This window comes from Pseudozyma hubeiensis (genome assembly GCF_000403515.1).
Source record: "Pseudozyma hubeiensis SY62 DNA, scaffold: PHS42, whole genome shotgun sequence".
NCBI lineage: Eukaryota > Fungi > Basidiomycota > Ustilaginomycetes > Ustilaginales > Ustilaginaceae > Pseudozyma > Pseudozyma hubeiensis.
Genome location: NW_012133824.1, coordinates 259,096 through 276,179, shown reverse-complemented (window position 1 = coordinate 276,179; position 17,084 = coordinate 259,096). Strand labels below are relative to the sequence as shown.

The window sequence follows — 17,084 nt, the reverse complement described above, 5'->3', positions numbered from 1 at the left end:
GACCTGCCGTCAGTAAATCACAGCATCGCAAATCAGCCAACGGATGGGAATACAGTAGCATCGATCCATTTGGAAATAAAGTACATAGCAGCAAACACATCCGGCCGAGGAAGAGCGCGACTTCAGCTATCGAAAGTCTCGATGGTCTCGATGAAAGCCTTGCTCAACGAGCCGATCGTGGGATCCGTCTCGATGCAGTCGAGGATCTGCAGCGACATTGCCTCGGCGTCGACGCTCCCGTACACCCTCTCGACGCGCACACTATCGGCCAACAGAATTGAGCGGCTCTCTCCCGCACCTTTGAGATCCGAAGTTGCCGTGATGACGATCTTGCTACGTTTGTTGGGCAGCAGCACCGAGGCTTGCAAGGCCACCTCGTTGTCGACACGCTCGGCGGCCGCCGACGAGCTCGTGGATGTGTCGAGCGACCCGTTGAGGATGGTAGATGGGAACTTTGACATGTCGTCCAGGAGCTGCACGGGGAATCGGCAGCGGAGGTGCTCGATCTCGGCCAGCAAGATGCGTTGGCGGATCAGCGTTTGAGAGATACGGCGGAGGATGACGAGGGCATCCTGTGGCACGCCATCGGCAAATTCGACGTCAAAGTCGCTTTGCAGGATCTGGACAGAGAGCTTGCGGACGAGATTCGTGTCGTCGTTGCTCGCCCGTGTGCCCTTCTGCTTGAGCTGGATGCGCGACACCTTGCTGTTGTTCGGCAGCTGGCGAGACGTGCTGCTGGCCAAGAGCGACATGGACACTTGGAGCCATCCATCCAGAATCAGGACCACGTCGCGGCCGCTTCCCTGCTCAAGGCTGTCAGCTCCGTCTTCCACTTCATCCAGGCTCGGATCGAAACCGTTGTCCAGGATGCGAACGAGGTGCAACTTCTCCAGGTTGCGGATTTCTCGCAGCAGACGTCCCGCCTCGCCTCGCGTGTAGCCCTGGATCTGATCGACGGTAGCGTGCGCCTTGTCGACCATCTCTTGAGCCGCAGCCATCTTTTCGCGATTCTCCTCGAGTCGGACCAGCAGACGTTCGTGCTGCTCTTCGATGTCCATCAGCTTGGCACGCATCGACTCGAGCACCTCGTGCTGTTCTTCGATGCTCGAATACAGTCCCTTGAGCTCCTCAGCATCGCATGTCTCGATCTCCGCTTGGCGCCGCTTGGCCAGGGCGAGATCCGCCTTGAGCTTGGCGTGCTTGACGCGCAGGACAGGGAGGATCTCCTGCTGGAGTTGCTCCTTCTTGCTGTTGACAATGTGGAGATCGCACTGAAGACGTCCGTGGTACGCCTGGAGCGTTTGAATCATCTCCTGGTCGAATTCCTTGTCGAGTCGCCAGCCGTAGTAGTCGGCGCTGACGAGAGCACGTGCGGCCTGCTTTTGCAGCTTGAACTGTGCCTCCATATCTCGTCTCTCCTCCTCGTTTTGAAGACCCATGATCTCGCGGACAAAGTCGGGCGGAGAGTCGTAGAAAGCCTGCTCCATCTCGACCATCTTTTCGCGTCCATCGTCGACCTGCTCTTTGATCTCTCGGCACGCCTCACGAAGGGCTTCGAGCTGAGGCACGGTTCCACAAGCAGCCTTAACGAGGCGCATCATGGAGACGGGCGCCTGCGGCTCCGAAGATGCACCGTCTTCGGCAGCTTGTTCGCCTCTGGCGGGCGGCACTGGCTTGCGACGCGAAGCACTCATGTCGTCGTTAAAGTGAACGCCGACGAAGCGAAGGAAGTCATTGAGCGGCATCTGCACTGGCACCTGGTTGCGCTCGTCGTTGCTGTAGTCGTCGAAGCTGTCGACACCCACACCGATGTCGGACGCGGCAGAGTGGGCGATGGAATTGTCATGCGGCTCGCTGCTGGCTCCGTTTGCGCTCCTGATACCAGACTCGACCGCCGAATGGAACGAGTCCTCGTTGGAGGCTGCCGATGAAGAATCCGGTAGGATCGCGGCCACGAGCGATGAGCGGCCGGCGCGACGCTTCGGGCTCAGTCCCTTGGACGGCGAGAAGCGCGATGTCGATGCGACAGGTCCAGAGGGCCAGTTGAAGCCTACGCTGCTCAGCGATTTGCGTTGACCAGCCACGGCGGACGTCACCGGCACCTTGTTCTTTGAAGAGGGCGATGCACCGGCCGCACGCACGGAGGTCAGGCGGCTCGCCTGAGCCAAGTTGTCGGCTGTGAGCGGAGCTCCCGACCGTCGGTCGACTGCCTCTTGCGTCTGGATGCGCCTCGCTGGGGAATGCTGGTAAGCAGGAGAGGCAACACCGCCAATGATGGACCGTCTGAACGATGTGCTGTCGCTCGGAACGCCCGCGTGTGAAACGTGTCCCTGAGGCGGCAAAGGACCTCCGACACGCTGCGCGGGCGAGTGAGTATTGGCCTCGAGGGCAGCCATGCCTCCGCGCAAGGACTGGCGGAAACGGCTGGGCGATTTGCCAGGTGTCGGCTGGAACGGGCTCGGTGCGCCGGTGCCCAGCTTTGTAGGCGTCCTCGTGAGGCTCTGGCTTGGCTTGGAAGGCGATACGTTGGAGCCCATGGGCATCGTCATGTCCATAGCCTCCGAAAAGTCGTCAGACGAAGCAAGCCCGAAAGGTGCACTGGAGCTCGAGTCGACGAAATCCATATCGCTCGAGGCGTGGTCTTTCTCACGGATGAAGCCTGTGACCACGCGAGTCATCTCCATAGGCAAGGTGGCGTCTGGCTGGATGGTGTCGTCGCCTTCCGAGTCGCTGCTGCCCGTGTCGGGGAAGTTGGTGATGATGGTAGTGGTTGCATCACCGTATTTCTTGGCCTCGATCCTAGTGGTGATGGCTTTGGTCATCTCCATGCCGTCGCTTGCGTCGCTGTGATCAGAGTCTTCCGAGTCCTCGTCGCCATTGACTGGGGCGTGCACGCCGGTGAACTCCATCGTGGTGGTCTGATCCAAGGCCGAGGAAGAGGCATCCGCACCATGCTCGGTGCTGTCCGAGGCGTCCGTCGAGGCGGACACGTCGGCTGCAGTGTTGCTGCTTCGTCTGCGCTTGAGCGCTGGCGCTGCCGACAAGGACTGAGTGATGTCCATCTGCATCGATTCTTCGCCTCCAGCAGCCAGACTCATGGAGACCTGGTCATCTGAAGTGTCGGCCAATGCTCGCTTATTAACGGAGCCGTGCGTGCCAGTGAAGTCCATGTTGGTACTAGAGCTCGAGGCGGATGCGTTGCTCTCGTCGGCCGATGCGTCCATGGAAGGGTCGAGGGTGGAGTCGTCGTGCGGCAGAGATGCTGCGATCGAAGCGGCGAGGGACCTGGCGGCCAGCTCGTTGGAAGCATCGAGATCCATGTCGGACTCGGACTCAGACTCGCTTTCGCTGTTACTCTCCGAGCTGGAGTCGTCCTGAGACTGGATGTACGAAGCGAAGCCAGCGCTGACAACAGAAGAGCTCGCAGGCGTCGAAGGAGGCGAGACTTGCTCCCTTCTCAAGCTGCCGAGGCGGAGAGTGGGCTCATCGCGTGCGAACTCGGTCTTCTCTTGCCTAGAGCTGAAAGTGACCCTTCGTTTGGGTCGGATGACTTGAGTCATGGCACTTCTTGGCGCAGGTGCCGCGGCGTTGGGAGCAGAAAGAATGCTGGTCGCTGCTCCGCCGAGCGATCCGAAGCTAGTTGCCTGCATCGAGTCGCGAGCCTTGCCAACGTTGGCGAAAGAGCTGAGCCCGAGATTGCGATCGGTAGCGTTGACATGAGGGAGTGACGATCGAATTGACTTGCCGCTGGTCTCCGGCTCCGGCCTACCAATCTGTGCGATCTGTTCGGTAAGCGAGGGCATAGCTAGGCCCTTTCTGGACTCTGGACTGGGCACAAGACCAGTTGGGCTGAGGAAGATCTGCGGAACCTGACGGATGGCACTCTTTCGTGGCGCCGGAGCGTTGCGTCTGCTTGTGGATGCCACGGTGGCGTTAGCTTTTGTGCTGGACTCCTTCAGCAGCGTGTCGAGCTCATCGCCTCCGATGGAAGCGGCACGCTTCTTGGAAGTTGCACGTTCCTTTGCCGCCTTCATGGTGTCATCTTTGCCCGCTGTCGTGGACAACCTGGCAGATCTGTTGTTTTCCTTTGCAGCATCCACAGCTGCAGATTTGGTGGTCATCGACGAGCCTCCGAGTGGGACGCCGCCTGAGCCGGTGCCAGCGAGCGACATCCTGGATCGTGGTGATCGTCGTGGTTTAAGTGGCGACGGCATTTTGGTTAACTGAGTCTCCTCCGGGGTTGGCAGTCATGGACCGATGTGTGTGATCATAGGTAAGCGGCGGATGACTGTTGCGATAAGGCGCTGGGATGATGGACGTCGTATGCACCATCGGCTGCTCCGAGCTTCTTGTGTTGGTCTCTCATTCAGACGTGGACGCGCCTTGCCTCAAGAGTCGCGTTTTGTTCGGAATGGCCGCAATCGCAGAGGGCATAAATTCGAAGCACGCGCCTGCAGCAGCGAGCCGTTCGAGTGTTGCTCTCACAGGCGCGCCAAAATTGTTAAGCCAGGGTGTAGTGCACGTGACCTTCGCCTTTGGAAGCCGGCATGGTGCCTGAGAAGACCCTGGCTCTCTGTGCTTCTCGATTCTGTCTTCCGCCCAACATCATATGTGACTTCTCGCTTGACAACATCGACAAACGAGGGGACGGATCTCGGTAACAATGCGACTGAAGAGCTATCGGGATGTGGCGAGCTGAAGGAGACTGCAACTCCTGAAATCGATTCCAGTTCGGATATAGAGGCGCACAAACCCTTCAGAGAGACTCGGAACCACGACCGACGGGTAATCCGAGGGCGCAGTGATGGTTGTCAACCATAAACTGCCGCTCGGAAGCTTGCTCTACTGCGCCGCACCCATGGTGGGACAGTCAGACGTCGCCTTTCGGCTGCAGACGGTGCGAAACGGAGCCACGTCGACCTGGACGCAAATGTACATGGCTCCCGAGCTCAACTCGGACCAAGTCATGCTCGAGACGCTCCGCAAGAGTCTGGAAATTGGCACGAATGCGCCCATAAACATCATCAGTGACCGAGACAGCTCGCTGTTCGGACAGTCCGCACCTCAGATTGTGCAGCTTGCCGGCAACGACGTGCAGCAGCTTGTCGAAGCTGCGAGAAAGGTAGCACTCTTCGCCGACGCCATCGATCTCAATCTGGGCTGTCCTCAGCGACATGCTGAGCAGGGTCACTACGGCGCATACCTACTGTCCAAGCAGGACTGGCCTCTGGTGACAGAGCTCGTATCGGGTCTGGCGCAAGCGGTCGACGTGCCCGTCACGACAAAGATCCGACTGACCGTGCCAAAGGAGCAGACTGCGGAGCTGGCCGTCTTGCTGGCTCAAGCAGGAAGCAGTCTTGTTACTGTACATCCCCGTTTTGCGTCGTCCGTGCGACGAAGAAAAGGCTTGGCGGATCTCGACCAGGTGATTCAGGTGAAAGAAGCCCTGCGAAGCGAAGGTTTGCTTCGATGCGCCGACCGACAGCATGGAGACACGGCTGTGGTCAGCAATGGCAACGTTAGGTGTTGGGAAGACGTCGTCAGCAATCTCAAATCGACGGGCGCGAGCGGCGTCATGGTTGGCGAGTCGCTCTTGGAGAATCCGAGGCTTTTCCAACCTTCTCTGCTACAGACGGACGGTTCCGTGCGGCCAGCGTCCAGCGAGATGGCTCGAGAGTACCTCGACTTGCGCAACCAACACCAACACTTCGAGTCGCCCCTCAAGGTGGCAAAGCAACATCTGCAGTCGATACTTTGCTCCATACCCCATACCACATCCAATGACCCGGACAGCATCGCTCAGTATCATCGTTCAGCAGCATCCATGACCCAACATATCAAAAGCATTCAGACCGAATCGGATCTCACCCACTTTCGCCAGCAGCATCTTACCCAGCAATCCTAGAAGCCGAAGCTCCATCTAATCAAATCTCCAATTCTTCTCAGCTTCGTGTGCATCTGCAGTTATACTCGTCGATACGGCAAGAAAGAACACCTGATCGTGCACTGAGTCGCAATCGGTCGAAAGCTTCGTCGCTTGAGAGCAATTGAGTCCCTGAGCAAGTGAGGTTAACGCTAGCTAGATGCATTGAGTTTTTGAGATGACACAACAATAGAATGACCGGAAAAGAATCGCCTCCAGATCACCATCCATCACCAGCGTACGGGTTGTAGCCCGGCGTACGTCCTCCGTCGGCCGCCGCATTGTACGCGGGCGTCTTCCCGCCGTCGCCGAGCGGGTTGTAGGCAGGTGTCTTGCCACCGTCTCCGTACGGATTGTACGCTGGCGTCTTGCCACCATCTCCGTATGGGTTGTACGCTGGTGTCTTGCCGCCGTCGCCCGCGTATGGGTTGTATGCAGGCGTGCGGCCACCGATACCCCCCGCTCCTCCATAGCCGCCACCTGCTGCGGCTGATGTGGCGACAGGTTGCGAGTAGCCTCCATATCCACCAGCGCCACCATTGGATGCTCCACCGTATCCGCCGCCAGCCGATACAGGCTGCGAGCCTCCGTACGGATTGTAACCGCTGGCGCCGCCCATGGAGCTTCCGCCGGATGAATAAGGGTTGCTAGATGCGCCGCCCGTACTTCCACTGTATCCGCCACGACCGGATCCGCCACGACCGGATCCGCCACCAAAGCCGCTTGCGTTCAACTTTGTGCTGCGGCCGGTGATGGGATCCTTCTCCACCAACCAATCGAGGCTAACGGTGATGGGCTTGGAGACCGAGGTGAGCTCGATACGCGCCATGTTGCCGGTCGTCTCGGTGATGCGTCCACGGTAGGTCTTGTACGGTCCCTTGATGATGGCAACATTCTTGCCCTTGTGCATGTCCCGTCCACCCATACGTCGGACACCTTCGACGCGCACATCGTTAGCTCCTCCGCTACTGAGACTGGACAGTGCGGGGTTCATCTTGGAAAGGTCACCGCCATCCTTCTTCGTCTTGGTCGAGACGCTCTTGGGTGCCAAGGGCTCCAGCGAGCGTGCACGTGCGATAAAGACACCTCCATTCTCCGTATATTCGCGGTTGTGCAGGAAGACGATCATGGATTGGTAGATGTGAAGCACTTGTCCTTGTCTCAGACGCGAGAACGGACCGGCGACCTCCTTGACCATGTCTCCTGAACGAATCTCGTTGCCGTCGTGGTCGAGCGCGAATGCGCGGCTCGTGTCCTTTTTGGAGCTGATCTGGTGTGGCTTGACGGTGACCACCTGACCGGTCTGGTCGAGCACCCGGAAGCTCTCTCGCTCAATGTTGAAGATGATGCCAACGGTTTGAGCGTCGAGCTGAACCAAGTTGTGCAGCTCGTATCCACTGATGACGTTGACACCGGAACCGACCTCGGCAGCTTGGCGAATGTCTTTGCTGAACACCGACACCTCCTGCATGGACAGATCCGACAGGAACGTCGTGACGTTGTCTTCGACCTTGACCACCAAACCCGTCTCGTCGGCATGCTTGCCGGACATGACCTTGATGTGGTCACCCGGCTTGAAGCGCTTGCGGACGCTGCGCGCTGGCACTTCGACGATCTGGTCCATAAGGTCCTCGTGCTCGAGCTGAATTGTGATGACCTCATTGTTGATGGCTTTGACGATACCGTAGACGCCGGCCTGCTCTCCTTCAAAGATCTCGACCTGGTCTTTGGGCTGGATGAGCGCCTCTGTGGCCTTTTTGCTTGCGTCGGCGATGAGACTCAGGTCGACAGCGGCGAGCTTGTTGATGCCGTCCTCGAGCGAGCTCTCGCCGGCAAACTTGGTGATCTCGTCCAGAGTCGGGTTGACGTTTTCGGTGATGATACCTGTGACTCGGACGTCCTTCTCAAGGTAACCCTCGCGATAGCTGTCGTTCTGGAATACCCACTGAGTTCCACGTTTGGTGGGCGTGTCCCGAGGGTAGGCTTTTTGCACTTCTTCGGGATTGAAGAAGCGCTGCGGCGGACGGAAAGCCACCGTGGTGGCAGACGAGCCAGCGCCCTTCTTCCTCTTGCGTCCCAGACTGTCGGTATAGAGTCCACTATCTTTCGGGTTCAGGTCGATACGAGGAATCATCTTGAGACCAACTTCTTCGCCGTTCTCGGAAACGTCGAGAACCTGCGCGAGATCGCCTGCGTACTTTCCGCGCTTGATACGAACCCAGCCACCGACTTGAATCTCATTCTGCACCTTTTGAAGCTTGAGAAGGTCCGCCATCTCGGAGATGGGGATGAGGTGGAGCGAGGTGGTCTGACGAGCGTATGCACCGGCGAGGCCATTGCAAGCCTTGACGACGTCATCGGCCCTGCGTGCCTCGACATAGACTCTGCCAGGGATCGAGTCTCGGCAGAAAGCCGAGATGATGCGCATGGGGTTGGAAGTGAAGTTCTCTGCCATGGCTTTCCGTACCAGAGTCATGACGATATCTCGTTCGCGACCGGGCTTGCACGGCACTCCCCACAAGCTGGGATCTTCTACGGAGGGCATGAGGAGGCGCTGCGGCACCTCGGCATAGTCGGACTGTGCGGCGTACCGTGCTGATTTGCCGTAACGTTGGCGCAGCTCCTCTGCGAGTGCTTCGGCATTGGTGTCCTCCTCCTGTCTTCGGAAGCGGTCGAGCCTCTGATTATCGGCGGCGGCGCGTCTCTGGACGTCTTCCGTGTCGTCAGGGATATCTTCCTCGATAAAACCATCCTCTCGCGCCAGCTCCTCCTCTTCCTCGTCGAGGTCCTCCTCATCATCGTCTACCTCAGCTTCTACATCGAGGAAACGGTTGCGACGCTGCTTCTTGGCACGTCTGCGATGGCCACGTGCCGTGTCGTCCTCGTCATCATCATCATCGTCATCGTCGTCATCGTCGTCATCTTCGTCATCGTCCTCGTCGTCGTCATCATCGCGGGCGGCGCGTTCGTCTTCGTCGTCTTCATCGTCTTCAGCGAAAGGGTCGATGGGTCTCTTTCCGCCGTGCTGTACCCTTGGTGTTTCGTCGACATTTGCGGTTGAAGATCGCTTGATCTGATCCTCACGCTTGATGTCGGGGTCGTCCTCCATGATGAAGATCGTTGCTCAAGCTATGGAGCCTAGCGTCAGAAGGGTGTGTAACTTAGCCCCGTGGCCGAGGCGAAGCAAAATAGCAGAGAATCGAGAAGCAGCCGCTCTGTGTCCTCAACTGATGGAACAAAGACGGGATCGAAGAAACGTGGCCGACCGCTGATGTTCGGGCTCCAATCGTGTTGAAAGGGGAAGATCACGGCAGAGGGAGGATCGACAAGCCTGCGATGGGTGGACGGCAAACAAGAGGAGCACGACTTGGTTGCGATGCGATCTGTCGAGCGCGCAATGCACCGTCTCGACCAAAATTCCCGTCGCAGATCGGGGGAAAGCATCGGTGATGGACTCAGCCAATTCTTAGAGGAGAAAGGACGAAAATGATTCGGGATGCGGAGGCAACAGGCGAGAAGCTCTCTGGCTGACACAGGCTCGAGCTGCAATTTTTTACGCGAGCACGGCCAATTCTTCCAAAAAAAAGCTTGTGACACGCAGCCAAGCCGGCTTGACTGTTGTTGCATTCAGGTCAAGCATCACCGTCTCGAGGACGACCGCTTCGAATCCTTTCAGTCCTTCCAACCCTCCATCACCTCTCAACCTCTTCTACACCGTCCCTACTCCTTTCTTGATCTGCACGCTTCAGCATTCAAGATGAGCCTCCTCCGCACTCAGGCGCCTCGCTCCATCGCCAGATCGCTGGCATCCACCAAGTCGGTCGCCGCCTCTCCTGCTGTCGCCCGCACTCTCGTCACCCGCTCCTCGACCAAGGCGCCCTCCACCCTCGCCTCCCGTGCTCGAGTATGCGCCGCTTCGCTCCCCCGCGTTGCTATCGCCTCGCAGGTGCGCACCTACGCTGCCGATACCGGAAAGTTTGAGCGCACCAAGCCCCACATGAACATCGGCACCATCGGCCACGTCGACCACGGAAAGACCACGCTCACCGCCGCCATCACAAAGACCTTGCACGAGGCCCAAGGTACCGGCAAATTCATCGACTATGCCTCCATCGACAAGGCTCCTGAAGAGCGTGCCCGTGGTATTACCATCTCCACCGCCCACGTCGAGTACGAGACCGGGAACCGCCACTACGCCCACGTCGACTGCCCCGGTCACGCCGATTACATCCGTAACATGATTACCGGTGCCGCCCAGATGGACGGTGCCATCATCGTCGTCTCGGCTCCTGATGGACAGATGCCTCAGACCCGTGAGCACTTGCTGCTCGCCAAGCAGGTCGGTATCAAGAAGCTCGTCGTCTTCATCAACAAGGTCGACCAGATCGACGACCCCGAGATGCTCGAGCTTGTCGAGATGGAGATGCGTGACCTTCTCTCCACCTACGGCTTCGACGGTGAAAACACCCCCTTCGTCTCTGGTTCCGCTCTTGCCGCCCTCGAGAGCCGTGACCCCGAGGTGGGCCAGAAGGCCATCCTCAAGCTCATGGAAGAGACTGACAAGTGGCTCGACCTGCCCCCTCGTGATCTCGAGAAGCCTTTCCTCATGCCCGTCGAAGATGTGTTCTCCATTCCTGGTCGTGGTACTGTCGTCACCGGCCGCGTCGAGCGTGGTACCGTCCAGAAGGGTGCCGAAGTCGAGATCCTCGGTCTCGGCAACACCTTCAAGACCACCCTCACCGGTATCGAGATGTTCCACAAGCAGCTCGACCAAGGTATGGCCGGTGACAACATGGGGGCGCTGCTCCGTGGTGTCAAGCGCGAGCAGGTCAAGCGTGGTCAGGTCATGGTCATCCCCGGCTCCATCAAGCCCGTCAAGAAGTTCCGTGCCCAGGTGTACATCCTCAAGAAGGAGGAGGGTGGTCGTTACACTCCCTTCATGAACAACTACCGACCTCAGCTTTTCATCCGAACCGCCGACGTCACTGTCTCGCTCACTCACCCCCCTGGTACGCAGGATGCCGACGAGAAGATGGTCATGCCCGGTGACAACGTTGAGCTCGACGGTGAGCTCGTCCACGACATTGCTCTCGAGGAAGGTTCGCGATTCACCCTTCGTGAAGGTGGCAAGACCGTCGGTACCGGTATCGTCACCCAGATCCACGCCTGATTGCGACGTCTTTTGTAACCACCTAGTCTTTGCTCAAAAAGGCATGCGCAGTGCGTGCCTCTCCGGGGTAGAAGCAGACACCTACGCGCTCGAGGGCGAGCGTGTACGGTCTAGTCTGTGGACCACCGCCTTTGTACGATAATCACGCCTTCGAATTCGGAAGCCCCGTTTCGGTGGCCATACACGCACCTTTCCTCTGCCCCGTCCTCCAGATTTGATCCCGCATTTAGATGTGCCTCGCTCTTGTTCTCTCTCTGATATCTGACACCACTCTTAGTCTCTAGCACGCTTTCAGATTGTGGTTGGAAACAATGGGCTTGTGCGTGCTGGTATCAATAAAGAGGGAAGACGGTCCATCCAGTGCGATGGTCCATGGCAGCAATCTGATCCCAGTCGAGTTCAGCAGAAGTTCCAGTCGAGGTCGATTTGGTCGGAAGGCCAAGGATTGCAGCGCATGGCGTACAGATCGACGTGAGGTGGTCATCTAGACCATCGATGGCGGGCGTGTCTTGAGTACCGTCATCCTTGTCAGGATCCGTGGGCGCCAAAGGCAAGCGAACCGAGTCTCCTCCAAGGATCCCAACCTGCGCTTTGCGAAGCGAGCACGCGAGACACTTGCCCTGCTTCTTGCGCAACAGGCCTTCGTCCTTACGCCTCGTCCGAAGGTTGGCGATTTGCCACGAAGTTTGTGGGGTAGCATCGCCCTGTTTCGAGCCCGACGCTTCTGGTGCAACATGTTCCCTAAGCTGGGACGGTTGTGAAGGAGGAAGCGTGCCCTCCCAACGCAAAATGTGGTGACCGAGGCCGTAATTGTGGTTGTGATCGGCTGCAAATCGAAGCATAGCGGGAGTGGAAAGCCAAGTGACACGCGGGAAGGGAACGAATTCGGTTCCTTTCGGGGCGCTCTCTACATTTACACCGGCGGCATTCTTGCGAAGCGCTCTCTGCTCGCTCGGACGGAGCGCTCGGACTTGCTCGATGACGAAACAGTGGACGCAATCACCTTGATGCAGCAACCAGTACGGCTGGCCTGCGCGTAGTGCGCTGATTTGGTCGAGGCGCAGATCGAGGTTGCCTCCCCTTTCGCTCCATCCGACCTTGGCGTCTGTGTTTCCGGTCGACTGCTTCCACTGGTCGAAGAGCGTAGCGTAATCAACCTCGTGAGATGACTCTCCGTGGTGAACGCCCTTTGTGTAGAGCTTGTCCTCGATGATGAGTGCCGTGTCCGTTTGCCTTCGTTTGCCGGTGTATCTTGCAAGACGAACATCGGTGCTTTCTTCGACGCCGACGCCACTGACTGGGAAGTGGTGGGTAGAACCTGACAGAATTCGCCTCTGCTCGTGTCGCTGCAGTCGACTTCGCCATCCGAAACGTTCTGGCAGCTCATCAGACCAGCAGCAGAGCGAGGTTTGAAGATCTGACAAGGTCTGGTTCGAGAGCAATCGAACTGTTTGTGCGCGCTTCATGCCCCCCAAACCATCACCGCAGATGCGTTTGACGTACTCGTCCCTCGCGTTGTCTCCATCCGTGTCATCGTTTGTGGTGGAAGGGTCGGCATCCCTCTTTGCTGCAGCGTCTTCTCTGCTCCCGTCGATATTGCTGCTGAAGAACGAAATGGTAAATACGAGCGGCGCCGATGATGATCCGACCACTGTCGAAGACGATGACCCAGCCTCGGAAGCGCGGGCAGCTGTGGGCTTGTTTCTCGGTGGAGCATGATGCAAAAGTCTGTGAATGTCGGTTGATTCAAACGGACGGTCGAGCGAGTTGATGTATTTGGATTTGAGCCGATTAGCGTACACCTTCAATTGACGCTCAGTGAATCGAAAGGCGCTTGGAAGAACGGCGTCCATGTCCTTGAGAAGGACTTCTCTTTGTGTTCTGATTCCTTCCCATTCTTCGATAATGTTGACTTCCCGAGAACCGTCTTGCCTTTTGTCGCTTTTGGTGCGGCCAGTCCGTTTGCGCTTGTTCTTCTGAGGTAGATCGTCCGCGCCTTGATTGTCGGGATCCTCCGCTGCCGAATCCTCTGACGGAGCATCCGACTCGGAAGCTGAGTCGTCAGCGCCTTTCAGCTCCGAAGCGGCCGAAGAGCCCAGATCCGAGCGAAATGGGTTTGCGTTGCGCGACCATGTCTGCCATCGCTCGCGAACGGCTGTGGAAAAGTCTTCGTCCAGAGCTTTGCCTCGGATCACATCGCGGATCCTTTCCACCTCGTATTCGATTGTCGATGGCCCTGCTATAGAGGCGAGGTTTTGACGTGTATCTTTGAGCTTTTGGATCTTGCTATCGCGGCGATCGAGGTCAAGTGCCGATGTATTGAAAGGCTCCGAGGCGATGGCGGTGGTCACCCCTGTTTCCGGCCGTTGCCTCGTCATGGCCAAGCCTATGAGCGCAAAGCCTCCAGCATCACTTGTCGTCTCTCTCGTGTCTTCTCCAAACGAACTCGAAAGCGCCTGACGATGTCCAGATCCTTGACTAGCGGCGAGCGAAAGAGAATGTTGGCGCTCGAGTGGAGTGGACGCAAGAAGACAACCGGGACATCCACCCAACGGTCTCGTGAGGATTTCAGGGTCCAGCTGCACGAAAGAATGCCGCCGCACTGGAACTTTTTTTTTTTTTTTCTCGAAAATAACTTAGAAGCGGGAAGCGCCTTCCTGTCTTTCGCCTTCTCGACCCCAGACTCAGCCTCGACACTCTACAGTCCTCCATCCATCCATCCATCTGACCGTCCATCCGTCTAGGAAAGCCCTTCATCAGCTGATGAAGTCGCCCGCAGCATAAGTAGAAGTCATGGAACGCAACGTAATTCCATATACCCGACCATGATTGTGGCTGCATTGGGTGAATGCGGCCCACAGCCGGCGACTTTCACATCCACACTCTCCGATCTATCGGAACCGGGTCCGAGCACCAGATCGAACGGACCACCATCGCATCGCTGCCCGTTTCCAGGATGTGGCAAGAGCTATGCGAAGGCTTCCAAGCTCGCTCAACATGTCAGAAGTCACACCGGAGAGCGTCCGTTCGCCTGCGATCATCCCGGTTGCGACGCCCGCTACATGAGGAATGAGCACCTCAAAGCACATCAACGTCGGCATCGTGATGCTTCAGAAAAGTCGTTTGTCTGCGAGCATCAAGACTGCGCACTTCGGTTCTGGACCTCGAGCCAGCTCAAGAATCATGTACAAGCCTGTCATGCTGACAATATGTCGTCGGCGACGGAAGCGAACGCCCACGATTATCCTTGCACCGAAGATGGATGCGAATTGACTTTTCATAAGCGAAAACAGCTACGCCAACACATTCGTGATCACCACTGCGGGCCTGCGGTGAATGTCGATGGTCAGCAAGAGCAAGGACATCTGCAGCTACTAGAAGCCAAGGCTCTGCCGTTCGTCTGCCTTTATCCTGGCTGTGGTAAACGGTTCGCAACCAACTCGCGGCGCAAAACACATTTTCGAACGCACGAGGAAGGTAGATACACTTGCTCGATGGAGCATGATCTACCGCAACAGCATGGTGATCAGGATGCAGGCCCGTTCGTCTACACGTTCCCCAACTGGACTGCTCTGCAGGCACACATCAAGGAAGCTCATCCACCGATATGTCCTTGGCCAGGATGCGGCAAGCGATTCCAGCGTCAAGACAACCTCAAGGCCCACTATAGAAGACATGAAGACCGCAAACTTCGACTCGAAATGGAAGCAAAGATGCTTGAAGGCAAGCACGAGACTGAACGCAATCAACTACGTGCAGAGCTGTCCGACGACAGCTATGCTTCATCGTCTGAGGACGAGCAGGACGAAGGTTTATGGAGATCCACGTCAGATGTGGCGGCACAGAGCTCGTATCAGACCATGTCCCTACCCAATCAAGATAACCAGGTCTCAGGACAGCAGGCCAGTGATGCTGCGGTGAATAACGGTGGTGCCGAGCCGGCACACCGCCGATTTCCGGCGTTGTCAGAAGAGCAGCTTGTGCTGAAGGCTGCTCAGCTTCACTCGACAAGACCTCGAAGAGGAGGCGTATTTCGCGGTCTCAGTTCTCCGACCCTCAGCATTGTCACATCAGCATCTGATAAGACAAGATCTGCCCGTCTCGGAAGCGTCGCGACGTCAATCATGAGCGCTCGGAACAGTCCGTCCGCCTTCGCTTGCACGTGGAACGGATGCAGCAAAGTCTTCACGCGCAAGTCAACCTTATCGATTCATGTTCGAACTGCACATCTCGGTGAAAGGCCCTTCGAGTGCCTGGATTGTGGACGAAGGTTTGCACACAAGCACCTTGTCTCTCGTCATCGCAGAGTCTGCTCTGGCATTACATCATCGCCGGACCAAGGCGCAATGCGCCGAAGCAGACTTCGATTCTCAGCCGCTGACTCACATAAACAAGCGGACGAAGGAGAAGATCTCGATGAAGGAGGTGACAGCTCGCATTCGAGCACTGCAAATATCTCTGAGGAGTCAGACACGGCGACGATACCGATGCCTGTCACCAATTCGATCTCTGCTACAATCAAGCCGAGGCTTCTGGACCTTCTCACCGGGCAAGGCTATTCAGGATCGCGAGTCGAAAGTGACACGCCAACGTCCGGAAAACGTGTGGCGGCTGACGACGGTAATTCAATGATGAAGAAGCGGCGCATCACTCGGGATCGCATATTCGCTTGTCCCTGGGCTAAGATTTGCTCTGCGCTAGATCAGCAGGCTTCGGAAAGCACGTCGTCAGTGACTGATCCTGCATATCCTGCACCCGTCGCACCTGCAACTCAGTCGGGAGAGGAAAGCACTAGCTCAGCCGCAGCGTGCGAGCATCGATTCAAACGTCTTTACGACCTACGACGCCATCTTCGGGCGCGACACGATCTGGATCTTTCCTCAGACGAGCTCTCGGCTATCACGCATCAAACTGCATGGACTAATGTACACTAGCAATTCTATACCATTCTCCAACGTGGTCCGCAATTGCAACTATTCTTGCGGCCAAAAGAGACCCTGTTCGATCGACGAGTGGCACTGCTGAACGAGCGTCACATCGCTGCTGGTGAATCGCATCTCGACTTCTTTCCAGACTTGGCTGACCTTGTGGCGGGTGAAGCCGAGCGACTCGAACAGGTTGATAGAGGGGTCGTTGCTGAGAGAGATTTTGCAGGTGAGCCACTCGAAGGGTATCGGCAGGGTGCAGTGGATTTCCCGGTCTTGCGAAGCGGTGGAAGATGCGTCGGGGTCAGCGGTAGAGCTACCTGCTGATGTATCTGATGGTGATGAAGCCTTCGGAGTCGGATCCGATGTGACGAAGGAGATCATCATCTGCAATGCCTCGCGCGCGATGCCTTTGCGACGGTAGTCGTGCTCTGTCCGGGTCAGGATCGAGGCTCTCGGTGTCAGCCAGTGCCAGCAGAAAACACCACGGCTGAAATCGCTTTGGACTTACCTGCGATCATGATCTCACACTCGGCGTCGAAAGCCATGCTTTGCGGGAGGTCTTGCTGCTTGCCTTGTGTCGGCGCATCTTGGTCTTCCTCATCCTCATCATGCCGCGGATTGAAAAAGATGTTGACATCACCGACCATCTTGCATGCTGAGATCATCTCTTCCGCACCTGCTTCGCTTTGTAAACCTTCGGGTCGTGCAAGGATGATGAAGGTGAGCTTGTCCTCATCGATCGCCCACGACTGCTGCATCTCGTATTCTTCTTGGAGCGAAAGCGGCTCGGAAGCCGTTTGCTCTTGGATCGTCGAATCCTTCATCCATTCGTGATAGCGAGGCACATGCTGCTTACGGTAGGGGACCAGCACCACCTTACGGCCCACCAGCACCGTAGCACGATTGATCTTCATGGTCCACAGCTTGATGCCCCGGACTTGGTGTGCGGTGGAGCGGACATCCCGTCAAAGCGGAAAAGTCTCGCCAAAGGATTCAGGGTCCAGAAGGTGCGAGTCGGTGTTGATCTTCCATCCGTGCGAGAACGACCTTTGATGCAACTTGG

At 57.3% G+C, this 17,084-nt stretch overlaps 7 protein-coding genes across 7 annotated transcripts; 3 read left to right on the top strand and 4 right to left on the bottom strand.

Annotated features, from left to right (window-relative positions):
- Positions 1 to 122: 122 nt before the first annotated feature.
- PHSY_004298 (chromosome segregation protein) lies at positions 123 to 4,121 on the bottom strand (the record flags this gene model as incomplete). Its single annotated transcript, XM_012334911.1, has 1 exon — positions 123 to 4,121. One exon carries the CDS (start codon positions 4,119 to 4,121, stop codon positions 123 to 125), a length of 3,999 nt encoding a protein of 1,332 aa, XP_012190301.1.
- A 737-nt stretch (positions 4,122 to 4,858) lies between these two features.
- Positions 4,859 to 5,905, top strand: PHSY_004297 (potential tRNA dihydrouridine synthase; the record flags this gene model as incomplete). Its single annotated transcript, XM_012334910.1, has 1 exon — positions 4,859 to 5,905. The coding sequence occupies one exon, from the start codon at positions 4,859 to 4,861 to the stop codon at positions 5,903 to 5,905; it is 1,047 nt and encodes a 348-aa protein (XP_012190300.1).
- A 238-nt stretch (positions 5,906 to 6,143) lies between these two features.
- Positions 6,144 to 9,032, bottom strand: PHSY_004296 (transcription initiation protein spt5; the record flags this gene model as incomplete). The annotated part of the gene is made up of 1 exon (XM_012334909.1): positions 6,144 to 9,032. The coding sequence occupies one exon, from the start codon at positions 9,030 to 9,032 to the stop codon at positions 6,144 to 6,146; it is 2,889 nt and encodes a 962-aa protein (XP_012190299.1).
- A 648-nt stretch (positions 9,033 to 9,680) lies between these two features.
- PHSY_004295 (probable translation elongation factor) lies at positions 9,681 to 11,093 on the top strand (the record flags this gene model as incomplete). Its single annotated transcript, XM_012334908.1, has 1 exon — positions 9,681 to 11,093. One exon carries the CDS (start codon positions 9,681 to 9,683, stop codon positions 11,091 to 11,093), a length of 1,413 nt encoding a protein of 470 aa, XP_012190298.1.
- A 332-nt stretch (positions 11,094 to 11,425) lies between these two features.
- On the bottom strand, positions 11,426 to 13,471 carry PHSY_004294 (hypothetical protein; the record flags this gene model as incomplete). Its single annotated transcript, XM_012334907.1, has 1 exon — positions 11,426 to 13,471. The coding sequence occupies one exon, from the start codon at positions 13,469 to 13,471 to the stop codon at positions 11,426 to 11,428; it is 2,046 nt and encodes a 681-aa protein (XP_012190297.1).
- A 684-nt stretch (positions 13,472 to 14,155) lies between these two features.
- On the top strand, positions 14,156 to 16,027 carry PHSY_004293 (C2H2 type zinc finger containing protein; the record flags this gene model as incomplete). The annotated part of the gene is made up of 1 exon (XM_012334906.1): positions 14,156 to 16,027. One exon carries the CDS (start codon positions 14,156 to 14,158, stop codon positions 16,025 to 16,027), a length of 1,872 nt encoding a protein of 623 aa, XP_012190296.1.
- A 39-nt stretch (positions 16,028 to 16,066) lies between these two features.
- Positions 16,067 to 16,935, bottom strand: PHSY_004292 (hypothetical protein; the record flags this gene model as incomplete). Its single annotated transcript, XM_012334905.1, has 2 exons — positions 16,067 to 16,449; positions 16,530 to 16,935. The coding sequence occupies 2 exons, from the start codon at positions 16,933 to 16,935 to the stop codon at positions 16,067 to 16,069; spliced, it is 789 nt and encodes a 262-aa protein (XP_012190295.1).
- Positions 16,936 to 17,084: the final 149 nt, after the last annotated feature.